General features: G+C 42.3%; 1 protein-coding gene across 5 annotated transcripts in view; it reads right to left on the bottom strand.

Moving 5' to 3' along the window:
- Window positions 1-14727, bottom strand: part of POMGNT1 (protein O-linked mannose N-acetylglucosaminyltransferase 1 (beta 1,2-)) — an 81046-nt gene extending 66319 nt beyond the window's left edge. For 3 of the 5 annotated variants that reach the window (XR_004255446.1, XM_032217781.1, XM_032217780.1), the window contains exons 1-6: window positions 14335-14727; window positions 12621-12816; window positions 3490-3595; window positions 2371-2486; window positions 1536-1601; window positions 100-213 (exon numbers count right to left, since the gene is read on the bottom strand). Coding sequence is in view for 4 of the 5 variants with exons in the window: in XM_032217781.1 (XP_032073672.1) it covers window positions 100-213; window positions 1536-1601; window positions 2371-2486; window positions 3490-3595; window positions 12621-12731 (513 nt within the window). In the remaining variant the exon portion in view is untranslated. The remainder of the gene's footprint in view (window positions 1-99; window positions 214-1535; window positions 1602-2370; window positions 2487-3489; window positions 3596-12620; window positions 12817-14334) is intronic. The other 2 variants (XM_032217782.1, XM_032217779.1) reach the window with 2 other exon arrangements.
- Window positions 14728-15171: the final 444 nt, after the last annotated feature.

Here is a 15171-nt window from a genome sequence, read left to right as displayed (position 1 = left end):
CTTCATTAGACGTTCAAGTGAAACTAGAAATTTAATTTCTGTTAAATGTCAGTTATCTGAAAGAAAAAAAGAAAATTTACAACACCAATTTCAATTTACCTTAATTGTGAAGATAAGGATGCGACCCTTGGCCACCATGTTGAGGAACAGAACCATGGCTTCATCTTCATGGGGAGAATAGGTGTCAAAAACCCTCTTGGCCATCACATGGCCCTACAAAACAATCCAAAATTGTGTTAGATCACTTCTTCTCAAATCGTGTTGGGACAAATATGTTGGGGCTGCAACTCTATTTTGGAACTGCAGTTGAGACATTGTAGAGTAGATTTTGTTTAAATATAAGGACAAACTTCCTGATTTGTACGACAATGTAGTCTACCTACAGAGGTTGTGGATTTTCTATTTTTAAGAAGAGACTGAGCAGCCACTGTCATGGATGGTTTAATTGGCTTTCCTGCTAATTGCAAAGGTTAGGACTAGATGATCCTTAAGGCCCCTTCCAACTCTTTAAAATTCTATGTCTGCAACAGAAGAAATATTTTAAAAACATCTGGCAGTTTTTTCCAGATTAATCCAATTGAGGAATATCTCTGCCCTCTCCTCCGCATTACAACATTGTATACTAGCATGCATTACCCCAGTAATTTTCTTAAAGAAAAGTGATAGGAACATCTATCATGTTTAGGCAGCTGTGGAGAGCTTAATGCCAGGAAAGATCACTGGCTATAAAAGCAAGCCTTCCCAGCCATGCATGTTACAGACTTCTGGAGAAAGAAGAGAGGAAGTTGGCATTTAGAAATTCCTCCCCCAGTAAAGGAGCTTACTGGAAATACAGAATGGTAAGCATCTATTAACTTTTTTGCCAGTTGGGGAGCTCACTGAATCCTGTGTAATTCAGGGAGGATAGCAAATAGGTAGTCCTTGACTTGTGACCATAATTGAGCTTGCCTCTTATAGTCTTACATCATGCCAGTTGTTAAGTGGGCCACCATTTGACATCTGATTTTTTGCAGTGGTCGTTAAATGAACCGTCATTCTAAATCACGATCATATGAACGCAGGACACTGTAAAAAGCCATAAATGCAGGGCAGTTGTTGAGTGTCAAAAATGTGGTGAAACCTCCCCCCACCCTGGCCATTGGAATCCAAGTCATGGTACCATTTTTTTTTTGGGGGGGGGGATCGTTGTAACTTCAAATGGTTTCTAAGCAACTGTTTCTAAAGCCAGAGATTACCTTTATTACCTAGACTTCCTTTTACACTGAGCTTTAGTACTGGGCAATACAGGCCTGGCATAGTGCTAGAGGTCTAGAACCTTGCTGAAACCTTCAGTGGAGTTTAAAATGCTTTTCTAAAACTCTGACCAGAACTTTGACCAAAAATTCTACTCCAAGGTACAGCTGTTTTGGATTTCAGTGATGGTTGAAGAATAGTTTGGTGGAAATGTAAGAAATTCCACATAGCCTTCACTTTTTTCTCAGAAAAAGGAGCATATTGACCTCATTTAGGTCAGATTTATGTTCTTCATCACTTACTGTGGCCTGATTTAACACAATGACATGGATGCCTCTGCCTTGTTCCCGGGCTTCATCTTCTAAAACCTGTACAGTAACAAAAGCAATTGTTATCAAACTATCCTTTTCACACCTGTTACCCCTTATCATCCTCAGCTGTTTCTTATACATCATTTTCTTCCAAAAATTACAAAACTTTGTTTTGTAACCCCAAATCCCGCTGAATTAGCTTTTGCAAAGTAAGCATGTTGGAAAGAATTATACTCAGCTTTTATATTAAGAACTTGGAAGATGAGATATAAAAGCAATATCAGATGAAAGCAACTCATCAAATTGTTCTATGATATGTATTTGTATATATGTGTATGCAGACACATAGGGAAAACACACCACAACCTTCCTGCATTCATTAAAAAAACACTACTCTTCTACATTGCTTTAAGAACAGAAACTGTGCTCTTTCTATTAATAAACAGACTGTTTTTTTTAAAAAAAAATTGCTGTGTTCCTCTATCGTGAATACATTCATTTAGAAATGCTATTAAAAATTAAAGGTCACCCAAAGGCACAAAATGGATATTATATATTTAAATTTACTAAATATACTTGCTGGCCTAATAGGTACACAATTAAACTGATAGCTGGAATACACACACACACACACACACACACACACACACACACACAGATAGAGATAGATAGATAGATAGATAGATAGATAGATAGATAGATAGATAGAGTCAAATAATGCAGGAAGAGACTGTCCAATTCAAGAAGCACTCCTTCATAGTAAACCATGTGAGAATTTATTATTGCCCTGATTCTTGCATCTTACAGCTGCAGTGCGGATTCTCACCGTGGTCCCATCAACTGCAACATAAACCTTGGAGCGACTGGAATAGGCCTCAATGTCCAGAACTTTTCTGCTATTGATAGGCTGCCGAGGGATCTCTAGCTTCTGCAAACTTTCATCTAGAAATGAGAGAGCACCATATTTTAGATTCTTTTGGACATACTTTTAATGCTTTTATCCTATAGTAATCTCTCCATAAATTATGAACATTCTGAAAGGCCTCTGAAAGGCCTTCTGTATACAGATTGTCCTCATTTAGCAACTACTTCCAACAGCGACCATTCACTGTTATGACAGTAATGAAAAAATAACTTTGTGATCACTTCTCACATTTACAACCTTCTCAGATTTATAAAACAAAGGAAAGCTGAAATAAATTTGTAAGCATGGTTAGGATATCACTTAGTGACTGTTTTGCTTAACAACCAAATTGCCAGTCCCCAAATGTGATTGCCAAATGAGGACTAGCTGTATAGGTAAGGTGAGGTTGATTCGTGAAAGCACAGATAGAACATTTGACGTGGAAGCATGTAGAATTATTTCCTAAAGAACATCATGTTATCTATATAAAAAGCAAACTAACATTTTCCTTCCATTTAGTTTTTAACAGCCTGCAGCATAAGATTAAAGACTTCAACTGAGTGTTACTTGATTTTAAAATTCTAGTTGTAATGGTTGCTTAGTTAAACTACTTTTAGTTTTAGATTAGTCAGTTTGTAAATACAAGAAATCCAATCTTCTGGTTCTGCTCCCCATGGACACTTAAATCAATTTTTCCACGGGCATATTTTTTGACAGAAGTCAGAATATAACCATGGCCTACTTGCTTAATTTTACCTGAAAATGTTTAAGGTCTGTAAGATAGCACAATATATTTCCTTAAGAAATAGTGTCTTTCTCTCTCTAAACTATCAAAAACTATTTTGTGAGCAAACTATCAAAACTTTAGACTATATTTAATGCTCCTATAATTAGGAACATGGGATGGGATTCACCAGTAAGCAATGTTGCATGGTAAATTCTATTCTCCAATCATAGAACAGCCCACATTCCCTTTCTCCCAGAACATGCCTATCACACAGTACATTCTAATACCACCATTTAATCACATTTACTGCTCACCATAATCATGAGCTGAATCGTCTTCTTCATTGGCTGCCCTTCTAGTGTCCAAGATCAACTTTATGTTCACAATAACAGTTACCAGCAAGAAAAGGACCGCTCCCATCTGTAAGACAAAAGTCTCCTTTATTAGATTAGGAAAAAAATAGATTTGGAAAACCTGATGCTTAAAATACCTACGTGATGAAAACACAGATTTTTATGCTATACAGGAAGGACATAGCACTGGAAAAGTGAATGAGTTTTGGGGACTTCTTTGTTGAACTTTCCCATTGTTCTTTAGGGATTAAATTTAGTTCCTGCTTCCATTTACCTCTATTTTCTTCTTTTAAAAAATGTCTCATTTTGTGTATTGGCAGCTTTTCTATCATTGTGTACCATGTACTTCCTTTATCATGTATAAGGATGAAATAGAGGAAAATATTGAGCTTCCTGCAGGTTATATCACATTTCTACAGTAAGTAGCCAGCTGTTTATTTCTTAAAACCGAATGCTGACTTTTGGTGAAGGAAATAAATTTTTGCATTAAGTGTCATAGGATATAAATATGGAATGTTTTCTGTCATTTATTAATGGAAATAAATAATTGGCACACAGCTCTTTAAGTGGACGGCATTCACGAACCTTAGTAATAGTTGTGACAATAGCAGGTCATGTCATACATTCACGTGTGTTTAATATCACCCTTAAAATACAATACTTAAAATATAATTCTGACCTCTCCCCACCATGCTTTTAAATGACTCTGAGACTTTGGCATCTGAATGCTTAAAGAACAACTCCCAGAATTGCCATCCCACATGGCCTTTGCTGTCTGAAGAACTCTGTAGTTTATACCACAACAGGTTCAAAAAGGCTGCCTTCCCTGACAAATTATGAAGAGATTTCAGGATAGTGAAAATGAGCTACTTGATAGGAATATGGAGTCACAGCATAGGTGCAAAGTGCAGTAAGATTTCTGTTGTGACTCAGCAGCAGTCTTCTGTGAGTCTTTTCTGAATGCAAGATTAATGATGCAGCTGGGGCTCGTTAGTGGGGTTTTGGGGATAAAAGGACGGATGGTGCCACGCCCTAGTTGCAGGAGTCAACGTTCCTTGGTTCGTTCAACATTGATTGATTATCAGTCGTGGTTTATGTAAGATACACTTGGAGAAGTGCTTTGTTTTCTGTAACCCTGATTCAAGGATACTCTTGGAGAAGTGCATTGTGTTGTAAGAGTTTTTGTTTAGTATTCTATTATCTCGTTAGAGACTGTATTTATGTTATTTTTGGGCTCGCAGCCAGTTTGAGGTGAGAACTGATAAAGAGAGTTCCTTTTAAGTTTGTCTGCCTGCCGCTGTTTAACGAGCGGAGAAGGGGGGACAGAACAGATTGATTCCTGCCTGACAAGCCTTCATTTCCGTAATTATGGAGCAGTTGATGGCTGAAAATGGCACAACAAATCACAATGTTGTCGGATCAAATTATGCAGTTGCAGAGAGCTGTAAGACCCCCCCAGCCAAGGAGGAAGTGCCCAGTAGCCATGCCAGATAAATATGATGGGAGTCTGGCTAGGTTTGCCGCGTTTCTGGGACAATGCCAGCTGTTCCCGAGTTTGAGAGCAGAGGACTTTCCCACTGACCGGACAAAGGTGGGATTCATTATCAGTTTGCTCTCAGGCACAGCTGCCCAGTGGGCCACACCCTTGCTCAGTCAGTCTAGCCCCTTCTTGGATGACTTCCAAGGTTTCTGTCAACATTTTCAGATGATGTTTGAGGATCCCATCAAGGGGGAAACAGCAACTAGGCGACTGAAGGCATTAAGGCAGGGTCGTGAATCTTTGCAGAAGTACGTAAGCGAATTCCGGCTGCTGAGTCAGGACTCAGCATGGAATGAACCAGCGCTTATGGGCACCTTCCAGGATGGCCTGTCCGATGAGTTGCAGGATGAACTGGCGAGGGTGGACAGGCCACCGACGTCCGATGCGTTGGTCCACCTGGGCCTCTGGATAGACGCCCGGATGCAGAGGCGAAGGCCACGCCGTGTATTCCAGGAGACCACCAGCATGCTGGTTCAGCAAGGGACTGCAGTGGACTCGGAGGAGCCCATGGAGTTGGGTGCTGTCAGACCTCGAGTGTCACGGATAGAGATGGACAGACGACGTGCTGAGGGATTGTGCTTCTACTGTGGGGATCTTGGACACCTGGCAGGGAGATGCCCCAAGAAGAACAGAAGGGTTGTGCGGACTGCAGCTGTCCCTCAGCAATGCACTATCATCTTGGACAACCAGCACATTGGTGCGGCCGTGATACCCTGTTTGCACAAGATAGCATGCGTTCGGGGGGGGGGGGGTGGAGTCCCAGGGCGGATGCCCTGCCGAGTAAAGTAGAGAAAGATCCGAGGTGGCGCAGTGGTTAAATGCAGCACTGTAGGCTACTTCAGATTACTGCAGTTCGGCTGTTCAAATCTCACCGGCTCAGGGTTGACTCAGCCTTCCATCCTTCTGAGGTGGGTAAAATGAGGACCCAGATTGTTGTTGGGGGCAATATGCTGACTCTGTAAACCACTTAGAGAGGGCTGAAAGCTCTATGAAGCGGTATATAAGTCTAACTGCTATTGCTATTGCTAACTCTGGCCCTGCGAACTCGCTTCCACCTCGGACTGTCCTGCATTGCCATTTGTCATCCCGTGAGCATGCAGTCTCTGATACGGGATGTGCAGCGGGGGGACGACTGGGTGGAGCGATGAAAGGCGGAAGTGGGGTCGGCGTCCCCATGGACTTTGGAAGGGGATCTTTTGAACTGTCAGGGCCGGGTCTATGTTCCCGCAGGGCACATCCGTCGACGGGTGCTCGCACAGATTCATTGCGCGTCTGCGTCAAGACATTGGGGGTTTGTTTGGACGTTGCGCCTGGCCTCCCGTCAATTTTGGTGGCCCCATCTGAAAAATGACGTGTGGAGGTGCGTGAAGTCATGTGCCCAGTGTCATTGGGCCAGGTCTACAAGGAGAACTCTGCCAAGATTCCAGCCTTTGTCGACTCCGGTCCCTGCAACACTGGACTTTGTCTCTAGGTTCCCAGTGGGGTACCAGTGTCTTGGACCATGTTCTGGGGAGGCCGTCACCAACGGCGGGGGAAGGGCTCTGCAAGAGGGGATTGCCTGGTGGCTCGGCAGGAGTCAGTAGAGCTGCCGTCAACCTCCGATGGAAGGGGGGTTGGTGGGTCAGCCTTGCAGAGGGTGGAGGACCCTGGACAGGGTGTTAAGGCTCAGCCAAAGCTGGTAGAGGTGCCATCAACCTCCGACGGTAGGGGGGCTGGTGGGTTGGCCTTGCAGAGGGTGGAGGACCCTGGACAGGGTGTTAAAGCTCAGCCGAAGCTGGTAGAGCTGCCGTCAACCTCCAACGGAAGGGGGGGTTGGTGGGTCAGCCTTGCAGAGGGTGGAGGACCCTGGACAGGGTGTTAAGGCTCAGCCAAAGCTGGTAGAGGTGCCATCAACCTCCGACAGTAGGGGGGCTGGTGGGTCGGCCTTGCAGAGGGTGGAGGACCCTGGACAGGGTGTTAAGGCTCGGCCGAAGCTGGTAGAGCTGCCATCAACCTCTGACGGTAGGGGGGCTGGTGGGTCGGCCTTGCGGAGGGTGCATGACTCTGGACAGGGTGTCAAGGGCGGAAGGAAACATGGTGGCCACCGGATACCTAGGGAGCTCCGATTCAAGGGGGCTATGCCTCCAGAGGTTTGGGATTCATGAAAAAGGCACCAAGGGAAATGGGTGCAGGTCATCTTGTGGACATGTCATTCCGACCGCATCCCGACCATCAGAACCCGGGGAAAGGGCCCTGTGGTGGGGGATAGTGTTGTGACTCAGCAGCAGTCTTCTGTGAGTCTTTTCTGAATGCAAGATTAACAATGCAGCTGGGGCTCGTTAGTGGGGTTTTGGGGATAAAAGGACGGATGGTGCCATGCCCTAGTTGCAGGAGTCAACGTTCCTTGGTTTGTTCAACATTGATTATCAGTCGTGGTTTATGTAAGATACACTTGGAGAAGTGCTTTGTTTTCTGTAACCCTGATTCAAGGATACTCTTGGAGAAGTGCATTGCATTGTAAGAGTTTTTGTTTAGTATTCTATTATCTCGTTAGAGACTGTATTTATGTTATTTTTGGGCTCGCAGCCAGTTTGAGCTGAGAACTGATAAAGAGAGTTCCTTTTAAGTTTGTCTGCCTGCCGTCTGTTTAACGAGCGGAGAAGGGGGGACAGAACAGATTTCCATCCACAATATACTATCCATGAAACAAAAGGCTGTGTAATATGAAGGAACATTCTCAGAGAAAATGAATATCATTTATACTACTTTCTATCTCAGAAAAAAACCCAAATTAAAGCTCACTGAATTTTACCTATAAAATCAGAATCCTCTTATTGTTCAGTCTTTCTTCATACTTGTTCTCTTTCACGACAACAGCCCTAAAATTAGAGCAACAGTTCTTAGCTTTTGTGGATTGTGGACCGACTTTAAATCTCAAGTATGTAATGTGTGGTTGCCAGGATGACAAACTGACAAGTCTGGAAGAAAAGTATCTTGCTGAAGAGCATAAATACAAATAAAGGCAGAGACTGAGCATCAAACATAAAAGAATTTTTATTTTATGTTATAGCACCGATGGCTCTCATACCGTAATTGTGCACTACTTGCCAAATGACCAGCATTAGAAAGTCTCTATAATTGCAGAAAAATTCTGTCCCATCACTATGACAATTAGAAGCTTTTGCTTTCCCCAGGTGGTTGTAGTGCAGGTATGAATAGATTTTCATTGGATGCTATGTCATATATTTTTTAACTTCCCTGTGTTTCTGTCTTTACCCTTGGATTTCACATCAATAATCTTAGGACATAATCAGGTAAAGGTTCCCCTCGCACATATGTGCTAGTCATTCCTGATTAGGGGGTGGTGCTCATCTCTGTTTCAAAGCTGAATATCCAGCGCTGTCCAAAGAAATCTCCGTGGTCATGTGGCCGGCATGACTAAATGCTGGAGGCCCATGGAACGCTGTTACCTTCCCACCAAGGTGATCTCTATTTTTCTACTTGCATTTTTATGTGCTTTTGAACTGCTAGGTTGACAGAAGTGGACAAGTAATGAGAGCTCACTCTGTTATACAGTGCTAGTGATTCAAACCTCCGAATTGCCGACCTTTCTGTTCGACAAGTTGAGCATCTTAGCCACTGAACCACTGTGTCCCTACTTAATCACTAATCTTTATCTGTGGGTCAGATCCAAAATATATTATAGCTGGAAATAAAAAAGAGTTAGAGACATTCGGTATATTTCAAAGAGTATTATCTGATGTCAGCTTGGACATCTCTGAAGGAGCCGGGCAAAACTGAAGCTAAGAATCCGACCAGAGGGCAGACACCTGCTAGTGAAATCTCTTCAGATAAACAAGCGATTGTGAGATAAGCCTATCTGTACTCCAGACAGCTGCTCCTCAGGAGTGAACTGCATGAATAAAAGTTTTTGCAATCAGCTCCTGAGTTGAGCAGCTAGGAGTAGCGGTATTCCATCTTCACTCACAACTGCACTGCAGCCTATATGGACATTAAATCCAGCCATGTTAATTTCTTAGCCACTTTTGAATGTAATTAATCTATAGGTAGATTTTTCCTTTGCAGCAACACCCCCAAGTTAGTGTAACTTTTTTTCTGTATTACAAAAATAAAAGAGACTAAGGTTCAGAGATTCAGGAAATGTTGGCACAAAATTTAACCAACAAATGATTTAAATTTAAAAAAAAAAAAAACAGAACAAAGGGGACAGCAACTTTTATTTTAATTATGATTAATTTTGGTGAAATTAACTTGAATTAAGGTAGCCAAATGGATCAGAACTTCATGGGAATGCTTTCCATTTTTAAGAGTTAAAAATAAGAAGATATTAATAAAAATATGAAAATACGAGATCAAATAAAATGTATAAATAAAATGGGCTTCAAAACTGAGAAATAAAGCATTTGGGCATTAAATTGAAAAAATATGAATTGTTTATTCATTCTATTACAATATTTTCCCCAACAAGATATTGTAAAATAATTTAACTACATAGCCTACAATTCATATGCTTACATATGTTCAAATTATCTTAATTTCCTACTTGACACAAAATCTCCCCACAAAAAAACAGTTTCTCATGTACTTAATTTATCTCAACAGGAAAAGAATGTCACTCTTGCTCCCATTATATGGTAACAAAGTGCTTTGTGCAGAATATATCACATTTGTATAACATATTGTATGGTACTATAATGATTAAGCCTCTGGTGATGAAGGCACAACAAGTATATAGGTTTCTATGGGAAATCTGAACTAGTCCTGTCTAGATGTCAGGATCTCCTGCAGCACTGACAGCTCTATATTAAATTGGCTATTTTAAGACACTGGGATCCAGACAAGACATTGCAATGCATTTGTCATACCTTCCTGACTGCTGCACTGTCAGTCTTTAGAATGTAGTAGGATAAATTTATCCCCTTTTTGTGCGAAGATAAAATGTCTAAGAAATCCATTATTAGTTACAAATCATCAGCGGTAAATTGAAAACAGAACTGGGAAATGGGTTTCAGAAAGCTCTATCCCATGTTCTCCTACAAATGTTTAATGACTTGGACTTGGGAGGCCCAGAGCGGTCCACATAAGGAAAAAGTGATTTGGTTATATAATAGGTGACAGGTGTAAGAGAAACCCAGATTTCCTCAGTTCACTTCAGATCATTTTTGGGGTCCGCAGGTGAGTACATTTGTTTCATATAGAACTACTGGCATGACTGCAACCTACCTAGCATCCCAGAAAAAATGGCTATTAGTCCAGTGGCTTTTGATCATGGCAATCACAACTACCATGGAGCTGGAAGTTTACCAACTTTATGTAAGCATTATCTCAAAGTATCAACATATTAAAATGTACTTTTGGAAGGAAGGAAGGGAGGGATTTTTTTTTTACTTTATAAAACCTTAACCTTTGAAAAAGCATAGCCCTTCCTCATAAATTTGCTCACTAAGGTCCCCAATGGTTTATGCAAATTACTTGAAAAAAACCAAAACCAAGCCAGACAGTAGCCATAACAGGGTTTTGTATCAGAAATAGCTCCAGTCATGTATCTCAATGCAGGTCTACCACCAAAATTTCAATGGATAAATCAATTAATGAAGGTTTTAATTGTTTTTAGTGGTTCATTTATGAACTGCTGCTATTTCCTCAGTCAGTACTTTGATGTACAACTTTGATGTACTTGTATATAATCTGAACAATGGCCCACAACCTTTGGGGCACCAGGGACTGGTTCCATGGAGAAATGTTTTCCACAGACCAGAAGGAGGCATGGTTTTGCATACTGCCTGCATCCCGTGGATGAGGTTTGCTTGTTTGCGTGGACCTGTTGCTGACATGCCAAGGACCAGTACCACACCGCAGACTGGGGTTTGGGGACTCCTGGACTAGAAGACTTCCAAGATCCCTTCCAACTCTGTTATTCTGTTATATGATTCTGCTTAAATGAACTAATTATCGTCCATATCCAATGGCACAGAACTTTCTGCAAGCGTTAATAGGGTCCTCAGCAGGTACTTTTGTCCATCCTATTCTTTGCCAGCAAAAGTACCTGGGTACCAAGTTGCTTTGCAAAAAGGAAAAGAACAAAGAACACCCTAGGTTATGCCTGGCTTCCAGGCATATGCAGCACAACCTTAACCATCACTTCTGAATAAGGCATAATTGGTTTGATTACCCATGCTACAATACAATGTTTGCATTACAATCTGTAACTGACCCATTCAACTGTTTGGTTAAAACCAGAAAAGCAATGCACAGGACTTTTAGATGTATCAAAATGCTCAGATAAATCACATGTCCTATAGGATTGGGCGGCATATAAATTTATTAAAAGTTAAAGTTAAAAGTTAAAGTGAAGGTGAAGGCAAAGAAAATTCTATGTTCAGACAGACAATAGAAACTGGATACATTGTAGTATCAGAGAGTTTCAATGAATCTACAAAAAAGTTCAGCCTAGCTGCAACAAGGAAGCTTCTGTGAAGCACAGATATCCTTTTAGGGCAACCTTACTTGTTCTGGATTTAAAATACTAGCACATCGTCCCCAATTGGGACAACTATTCTGAAAAATGCTGGTGGAGAATTTAAAGTCCAGAGCATTTAGAAACCATCATTACTAAAACAGCAACTGGGATACAAATTACTATGTTACAAAAGGACCTTCATTTTCCCCTGAAGTGAGGTTGGCCCTAATCCTTTTGGTCTTCTGCAAAAACATGTCCCGTCCCCCCCCGCCAATCAGGCTGGGAATCTCCTGGTACCAGGGAGCCCCAGGTGTAAACTGAACCATGCAGAACATTCTGATTCCAACCTTCTTGTGATCTTCTTACTTGTGTTTAATTATGTAAGCATTTTAAGTGGTTTTATTATATGTTCTAATACTTGATTTTTATTGTACTCCGCCCAGTCATCTTGCATAAGATGGATAATTTAACTCACAATAAGACTTCTGTTCTTGTGTAAGGTCTGAACCACTTATTTCTTTTCAAAACATGCAGTCGTACTATCAAAAAAGGATACAATTTATGAATTATAACTATCAGATGTATCAATCTGAAATGGTTTAAAAACCCTTTATTATAGATTTTTAAAATATTTAATGCAAAGTGCATGCAATGGCCTTTAGGCAGAAAAATAAACTAAACAGAAAAAAGTAGGTGGATGTCCAAAAGAAACAAGTTCAGATTATATGACCTTGTCTGATACATTTAAAAGATACAAATAATGTCTTAATGTTCCAAGCTGAGTAATTCTTACTGAAACATGAGCTTTCATAGACTGTACTCTTGCCTGAAGAACAGCTTGAATTATAATAGATCTGCTAGCTTGCAAAATCCTACATCATCCTGTCTTTCCAAAGTAGTGCATCCATTTATGTAAATATGCTCTTGAGGCTATATAAAGAATATCACCTCTACGTGATTCCATTTCAAGGATTACTGTTCCTTAAACACCATAATCCAGAAGTATATAAAGCCAAAGATCTTTGCTAATCACCTTATCAGATATAATGTTCCCCATTACCAAAGTATCTAAATGGAAGGGCTTCTTCTCACCTGACACAGTCTTCGGAGTGCCCTCTGATTTGTCAACTTGTACTTCCAGGCCAGGTACCAGCTGCGTTTCTTCCACGGCTTGGGTTGTGGGTTAGGCTTCCATTCATCCATCACAGCAGGGCAAAAGGGACAGCAGTAGATAACATGAGGCAACTGTCACCATCTGCTCTTCTCTCATTGAATTATTCAATTAAACCTGGCAGGACAAAGTAAACAAATAAAATGAAAGGAAGAGCTGGTCATATTTAGGTTCAAATGTCTGAGAGAATGTCACTAGGTTTTGCTGCTTTTTAAAAACACCCAAGTTTGCACAAATATTTCATTCACATAATTTATTCTGGGCAGCACATTTGGAAGTTTGCAGAATGTAACGGTGTGACAAGGACAGACTGGAAGGAATGACAATGAATTCTTTGTCAGGGAAAACTAAAAGGAGAATGAAGACTGTTGAACATGGAGCCAAGCAAAGGACCTTGAGTTTTATGCAACATTTCCCCCCCCCCCAAATCATATTATATTCATATTGTGTATGTATATGTGCAATCCCCGCCCCAGAAAATGTATTTTCAGATTAAGAGAACCTTCTGTAGATGTTGGCGACAGCCAGAAAATGGAAGGGGGAGACAAGATCTTAGCAGCATCCAGAAAATGTTGTCCCATTTCCATTCTCAGAAAGATAAAATTAAAAGAAAAAGCTGAACATGCTAGAAATGGCATGGGGATTGATCTAGGTTTGCAATGCTTGTTGAAGAACCAGATGGAGCTGGTTCTGAATTTTCCATACAGAACCATCCTGCCAACACTGCTATGAAAAGAGTTCTTCTATGAATTGCCTTCTGATCCAGATCTCAATAGAGCTCTACAGATCACACATTAAAGTGATAAATATTATTTAAAAAATTCATCCTTCAGAGCTGGCTGGAGAATTCTGGGAGTTGAAGTCCACAAGTCTTAAAGTTGCCAAGTTTGGGGACCTCTGCTTTAGAATCAGCATCTCTGCTAAGGCTTCATGCCGTAAAGATATTTTCTGGAGGATTTTTTTTTTTTTAAATAGCTTCCTCAATCTGCTATTGTCTACCACATTCTGGACTTCAAATCCCACGAAGCTCTTTCATGGGAACGTCCCATTCACCGACATGCCAGCCGGGCATTTTTCTAAGAATGATAGGGGCAACAACATCTGTACAAACCATCCGGTTTTAGACTACCCATAACATTTGCCAACCCTTCTCACAAATTACCTCAACCCAAAGCAAAGCTTATATCCAGAGTGACATTCAGCAAGGAAACGGGAACGCCGCCTGGAGCTCTGGAATAAAAGGCGGAGGTGCGTCCCATAAACAAAAACAAGTAGAAATCCCCACGCAGAAGAGGCGGGGAAGAGAAGAAAGGCAGCATCGGCCACCAAACAAAGGAGCCGGGCGTCCTACAATTGACTCAAAACAAACCCCACGCGTGGGCCGGGCGATGTCTTTTCTCCTCTCACCAGCCTGTTTTAATAAACGAGACGGATTTGGAAGCGCATTCAAAAGGAAACGAATTAGTAAGACGGAGGAACCGGTTGCCTCAGAAAACAAACGGAAGGAGGTGGATGGTGGTGATGATGATGCAAAATGAATCGTCAGAGGCTGGGAAAGGACAACCACCTACCCCTCCCACTTTCCCCAAGCGAACCCCTTTCCATTCTCACACCCCCTTGCCGTTCTCCACTCACCGGCGCTGATGAGCCCCGGCAGGCCCAGCCGCGGATCTTTCTCCATAGCCCGGCGCCGCGCTCCCAGGACTCCAGCCGCCCCTGCACGAGCGCGGGTGGAAGCACAGCTGCTGTCGACACCCTTTCACCGAAAAGCTGAAATGAAGGCGCCGCTCCGCTTCCGGCGCGGGATATAAGCTAAGAAGCCTGGGTCTTAAAGGAGACGGCTCAAAAGCAAGAAAGCAAGTGGCCACGTTGGAGTAGACGGGGCGGGAGGCGGAGCGGCCGGAAAGGAGGCAAGGCTTCTCTGCTGGAAAGCATCGGCGGCGGCGGCAAAAGCCAGCTGCAAGAAAGGAGCCCGCATGGCGCAACCTGTGATTGGTTGTCTCGGTTGTCTATTCAAGTTGGGGGCCATCCTTTGAAAGACGGCGAGGAGGAGGGAATACTCCAGCTGTCAGTCTCTCTCTCTCTCAATGTCTGTGAGGTGAGACCTCGTGCCTGGCTCCCCCTCTCTGGCGGTGTGGAGACCAGACCCGCATTGTGTTGACGGAGGCGAGAGGGACGAGAAGAACTGCCTCCCCCGGTCTTGGCCTGCATCGAAGTCGAGGTTTTCCCAATATAGATATCGTTGGAGGGAAATGTTGGCACGGTGCAGACACACGCGTGGTCTCTCGCTGGCTTACGCATGGGTTTTCTCCTCGAGGCTGCCGTCTGGAATTCCCTGGGTTTAAAGAACACCCCCACACCCCCCAAGCAGGCAGATTTCGGGGACTTCCTTCCAGGCGGCTTATACTTTGTGAAGCTTTCGTGGAGTCTGGCACTGAATGCCACGTGTGAGGTTTATAGATCATCTTTTAT

This window comes from Thamnophis elegans, chromosome 5 (assembly GCF_009769535.1).
Source record: "Thamnophis elegans isolate rThaEle1 chromosome 5, rThaEle1.pri, whole genome shotgun sequence".
Taxonomy (NCBI): Eukaryota; Metazoa; Chordata; class Lepidosauria; order Squamata; family Colubridae; genus Thamnophis; species Thamnophis elegans.
This window is presented reverse-complemented; position numbering and strand designations above follow the sequence as displayed.